This window comes from Canis lupus, chromosome 2, assembly GCF_011100685.1.
Source record: "Canis lupus familiaris isolate Mischka breed German Shepherd chromosome 2, alternate assembly UU_Cfam_GSD_1.0, whole genome shotgun sequence".
NCBI lineage: Eukaryota > Metazoa > Chordata > Mammalia > Carnivora > Canidae > Canis > Canis lupus.
In genome coordinates this window covers 64,491,018-64,497,017 of record NC_049223.1, presented here as the reverse complement: position 1 = coordinate 64,497,017, position 6,000 = coordinate 64,491,018, and the positions used below count along the sequence as shown (strand labels likewise).

The window sequence follows — 6,000 nt, the reverse complement described above, 5'->3', positions numbered from 1 at the left end:
ATACAATATTGACCTGAAAGCTCTGAGCTTTGGGAGGTGCTCAATATCTCAATATGTACATGTTTAATTGTAAAGACTACAGAACCCGCGCCTGAGTGGCTCAGTCCATTAAGCATCTGACTTCAACTCAGGTCATGATCTCAGGGCCCTGGGATTGAGCTCTGAGTAGAGCTCCCTACTCAGAGAGGAGCCTGCTTCTCCCTCTCCCTCGGCCTCACCACTGGTGTTCTCTCTCACTAGCTATTCTCTCTCTCTCTCCCAAATAAATAATCTTTTTTTAAAATTTTTATTTATTTATGATAGTCACAGAGAGAGAAAGAGAGAGAGGCAGAGACACAGGCAGAGGGAGAAGCAGGCTCCATGCACCGGGAGCCGGATGTGGGACTCGATCCCGGGTCTCCAGGATTGCGCCCCGGGCCAAAGGCAAGTGCCAAACCACTGCGCCACCCAGGGATCCCCCAAATAAATGATCTTAAAAAGACTACAGAAGATCTTCCTGTACAATAACTTCTTTCTGTACTACACTATAATTATTCAATTATAACTAATTATTCGTATAATTATATATTTAACACATCTCTCTCTAAACTGTAAACCCCTAAAGACAGGGACCAAATCTGTCTTGGTTATTGCCTTATTCCATTGCCCAGCACTGTGCATGGTGCTCAGTAAATATTTGTCAAAGAATCTTTTTTTTTTTTTTTTTTTTTTAAGATTTCATTTGTTTACTCATGAGAGGCACAGAGAGAGAGAGAGTGAGAGAGGCAGAGACACAGGCAGAGGGAGAAGCGGGCTCCATGCAGGGAGCCCCATGCGGGACTTGATTCCAGAACTCCAGGATCATGCCCTGAGCCAAAGGTAGATGCTCAACCGCTGAGCCACCCAGGCGTCCCAAAGAATCATTTTGTTGTTAAAAGTTTCAACCATTTATGTAATACTTATTGTGGGGCTGTGAATGTTCTTAATACCTAAACACACTAACACATTTAATCCTTAGACCAACTCCATTAGGTATGTATTATTGGTGTTCCCATTTTTACAAATGAGGAAAACCAAGGCAGGAAGATGACCTTGTTAAGGGAGTCTGTCTTATCAAACATTGATGTACACTGGGGCACTCGGGTGGTGCAGTGGGTTAGGCCACCCACTCTTGGTTTCGGTTGGGACCTGATCTCAGGTAGTGAGACTGAGCCCCCAGTGGTCAGAGCAGAGTCCGCTTGAGACTCTCTCCCTCTCATCTCCCCACCCCAAGTAAACAAATCTTTTTTATTTATTTATTTTTTATTTATTTATGATAGTCACAGAGAGAGAGAGAGAGAGAGAGAGGCAGAGACACAGGCATATGGAGAAGCAGGCTCCATGCCCCGGGAGCCCGACGTGGGATTCGATCCCGGGTCTCCAGGATCGCGCCCTGGGCCAAAGGCAGGCGCCAAACCGCTGCGCCACCCAGGGATCCCCCAAGTAAACAAATCTTAAAAAAAAAAAGTACATTCATTCAAAAACATTAGCTGGATTTTTGACTGTGACAAGGAGCTGTACTAGGCCTGCAAAATAATCGTGGTTAATAATTTTGAGCAGCTACAAATTAAATATGTCAGGTTTGGTTTTATGTGCTTTACACGGGATTAGTTAAGCCTCACAATAACCTTGCAAGTTAGGCATCCTCAATCGCATTTGATTATTATGGAAGTAAAGGTTCGGCAAGGCTCAGCAACAGCAAATGCCACCAGCCGGCGGGAGTCCCATTAAACTCCTGCCTTTTCCTTCCCAGGTTAAAAACCCAGGACTCCGCCCCCTCGTCCAGGCCTGGCCCCGCCCCCTCGTCCAGGCCTGGCCCCGCCCATCCACATCACGCCTGCGCGCTCCCCGCGCCTGCCCCCTCCGCCCCGCCCACACGCGGCGCGCCTGCGCACTGCGTCCCCATGTGGGCTCGGGCCGTCGGCCGGGCCGGCTGAGCAGTGGCGCCGCGACCGCTGCGCTAGCAGGACCTGCCCCCCGTCCGGCGGCGTCCTGCTGTTGCCCTCCGCTCTCGATCTTCCCCCCGTAACGCACATCGCCATGGGCAAGAGCCGGACGAAGCGCTTCAAGCGACCTCAGTTCTCCCCTACGGGCGACTGTCAGGCCGAAGCGGCAGCGGAGGCGAACGGGACCGGGGGAGACGAGGACGACGGGCCCGCGGCCGAGCTGCTGGAGAAGGTGAGGCGGGGGCCGCGAGGGGCGGGTCTCGCGATGAGCCCCGGGGCCGCGCGGCGCCCCCTGCCGCGGCCTCCGCGCCTGCGCTCTGCGCCGCCTCTGACTTGCTCCCCTCCTGCAGCTCCAGCATCCGAGCGCCGAGGTCCGCGAGTGCGCCTGCGCGGGGCTGGCCCGGCTGGTACAGCAGCGACCGGCGTGGCCGGGCTTGGCGCGGCGGGACGCGGTGCGCCGCCTGGGGCCGCTGCTGCTGGACCCCAGCCTGGCGGTGAGGGAGACGGCGGCCGGCGCGCTGAGGTGAGCGGGGCGGGGGGTGGGGGGAGTCGCGGGGGCCAGCCAGCGCCCGGCGGGTGCCACGCAGTTCCCTTGCCTGCGGCAGCTCCGCACGCCCACAACTGCCCAGGGTCTCCTGTTTGCAGAGCGGGGATTTGAACTCAGGCTGCAGACTCCAGAGCAACCCACGCCGCCCGGGCCACACGCATTCCATCATTCCATCTGTCCGGTTGGCTGCTTTAGCTGCAGCAGCCATCTGGCCAACAGATCCCCCCCGCAGAGCCTCACCTACTTTAGGCTCTCTCCAAGAACCCTCCAGAGTCCCGAGGTTCCGTGAGCTCTCCCGGTGTACGTGGCAGGCGTTCTAGGTGCAGGGGGTTTGAGCAGGGCGCCGAGATCCCTGCCTTCAGAGAACCCATGTTGATGAGGAGACAGGAGACTAGGAAACTGGTAAAACAGGTAATAGTAGATAGTAAGAAGTGCAGTGGAGAATACCAAGAGGATGATGAGCCGGAGGTGGGAAGTTTACTTTAAATTCTGATCTGTAGATGACACTTGACCTGATGCATCAGAGCCAGACATGAAAATCCAGGGAGAAAGCATTCCCGACAGCGGGCACAGCAGAGAAGTGAGGCAGCAGAGGGCTTGGCATGGTGAAAGCACAGAAAGATTAGTGTGGCTGCACAGAGTAGACGTGGGTATCACAGGACATGGGGTTGTAGAGATGGACAGGGACTTGGTGGTAGCGCTAAAGGGCCTATTTTGAGCAGGAGTGGCCTGATCTAATTTACCTTTTGAAAAGGCTACTCTGGTGGCTGTGCAGAGAATGGACTGTAGAGGGGGTAAGAGTAGAAGTTAATATTTGCAGTTCTTGCAGCTCTGTTACATTATGTTTCATTCATTGATTTAGCAAGTATATTTTGTGTACCTACTATGTCCTCCAGGCAATGGGCTAGGCTGTGGGCATGCGTTTGTAAGCAAGACAGACACAGTATCTGTCCTTAGTGGATCTTACAGTATTGAGGAAGACTGGCATTAACCAAATTAATCACACAAGTGTATAATTACAGCCAATGATAATTATGGAGGGTGCTATAAGAGGATATAACTGGGGGTTCAGGGAAGAAAACCATAAAGGAGGGATGGGGATTAGCCACATGCTGGAGGAAACTGCATGTAGGAAGCCCTATCCTCTCCCTGAATCTTAGACATGCTGAGAACTCCTGGAAGGTTGTGGGGACAGCTGATTCATCTCCGTATCTTCAATGCCTGGCACAGTGCTGTGCACTCAGAAGGCAAGCAAGCAGGGTCTTCCCAATTAAAATTCAGTTAATCCATGGTTGCTTGGGGGCCTGTCATTAAGCCTCACCCTTGCTGCCCTTGAAGTCTTGATCCCAAGAAAAGATCCCATCATATAAGATGATGTGATTTGTTTGAATTAACTAGGAATCGTCTTCTCCCCTCTACTGCCCCTGTAGCCACATACCTGTGTATTATCTCAGACTTCAAAATTAAGTTGTTAATGTAGAGAAAGGATCAGAACAGATGGAAATCTGTGGATTGGTTCTGCAGCATCTTACAGAAATAATAAGCAGTTTTCATCTGGAAAACCTTAAGTACAGGTAGAAATTAATTTGAGAGCTTAAAGTGTTTTGTGACATGTGCTCTGAGAAAAACATATTTTAAATTCTTTGTGTAGAAATCTCAGTGCTTGTGGAGGTTTTGAAGTTTGTGATGACATGGTGACTAAGGATATCATGACTCCTCTGGTTGCACTGCTGAAAGAGGTATGTGGTTTTTAGAGCATCTTCATGGTAGTTTTTAACTGTAGCTTTTTGTATACACACTTAGATTTCTTTTTTTTTTTTTAATATTTTTAATTTTTTTTTTTTTATTTATTTATGATAGTCACAGAGAGAGAGAGAGAGGCAGAGACACAGGCAGAGGGAGAAGCAGGCTCCATGCACCGGGAGCCTGATGTGGGATTCGATCCCGGGTCTCCAGGATCGCGCCCTGGGCCAAAGGCAGGCGCCAAACCGCTGCGCCACCCAGGGATCCCCTTAGATTTCTTTAAAAAGATTTTATATATTTATTTGACAGCGCACAAGCAGAGGGAGCTACTGAGGGAGAGGGAGAAGCAGGCTCCCCACTGAGCAAGGAGCCAAGGTGGGGCTCAATCCCAGGAATCTGGAAACGTGGCCTAAGCTGAAGGCAGATGCTTAACTGAGCCACCCAGGCACCCCCACACTTAAAGTTTTTTATTTTATTTTATTTTTATTTTATTTTTTAGGGCTTTGGTATTAGTTATTTTGTCTTCCTCCAAACATTCTATGGGAATTTGATTTCTTTTCCTAGAAACACTGATTTCTCATCATTAATATCAATCTCTTATTTTGTTTTTCCTATATTTATATGCTAATTGGAAAAGACCGTCCTAATACTATAGACTAATTCCTTTAGACCTTAAATTTTATTTATTTATTTTTTAAAAGATTTTTATCTATTCATGAGAGACACACAGAGACAGATGCAGAGACACAGGCAGAGGGAGAAGCAGGCTCCATGCAGAGAGCCGGATGCGGGACTTGATCCCGATCCCGGGACTCCAGGATCACGCCCTGAGCCAAAGATAGACACTTAAACCTCTGAGCCACCCAGGCCGTCCCTAGACCTTAAATTTTATAAATTAAAATAATTAGTCTTTATGGATTGCTTATTTTTGTGTCAGATGGTGTTTTATGTATTATTCAATCCTTTTTTTTAATAACAATTCTTTTTTTTTAAGATTTTTAAATTTATTTATTCATAGAGACACAGAGAGAGAGAGAGGCAGAGACACAGGCAGAGGGAGAAGCAGGCACCATGCAGGGAGCCCGATGTGGGACTCAATCCAGGGTCTCCAGGATCACGCCCTAGGCTGCAGGTGGCGCTAAACCGCTGTGCCACCAGGGCTGCCCTAGTATTCAATCCTTGCAGCAGTCCTATTTGAAAGGTGGTATTCCTGTTTTACAGATGAGAAACCTGAGGCATAATTTGCCATGGAGATTACATTAAATTTTAAAATTTAGTATCATCCCAACCTTATTGCATGATGTAGTTTAGGGATTAAGTTCTACTTGGGGCACTTGGGTAGCTCAGTCGGTTAAGTGTCCGATTCTTTTTTTTTTTTTTTTAAGGATTTTATTTATTCATGAGAGACACAGAGAGAGAGAGGCAGAAACATAGGCAGAGAGAGAAACAGGCTCAATGCAGGGAGCCCGATGTGGGACTCAACCCCAGGATCACACCCTGAGCTGAAGGCAGACACTCAACTGCTGAGCCACCCAGGTGTCCCATAAATAAAATCTTTAAAAAAAAAATTAAAAAACAAAAAAAAAAAAAAATTTTTTTTTTTTTTACTTAAATCTTCATAAAGAATATCCACTTTTGGTGAAAGGCATCAATCTTATTCTGTTTAGAGCATTGGTTCTGAACTGGTGGTGATTTGCCCCACAGGGGACATTTGATAATGTCTGGAGACATTTTTGATCTGAGGGT

At 48.3% G+C, this 6,000-nt stretch overlaps 1 protein-coding gene across 1 annotated transcript in view; it reads left to right on the top strand.

Moving 5' to 3' along the window:
* The first annotated feature begins 1,900 nt into the window (after positions 1–1,900).
* Positions 1,901–6,000, top strand: part of HEATR3 (HEAT repeat containing 3) — a 39,828-nt gene continuing 35,728 nt past the window's right edge. Inside the window, exons 1-3 of the mRNA XM_038531086.1 lie at positions 1,901–2,196; positions 2,315–2,487; positions 4,163–4,250. Of these exons, the coding sequence (XP_038387014.1) occupies positions 2,059–2,196; positions 2,315–2,487; positions 4,163–4,250 (399 nt within the window). The 5' untranslated portion in view covers positions 1,901–2,058. The remainder of the gene's footprint in view (positions 2,197–2,314; positions 2,488–4,162; positions 4,251–6,000) is intronic.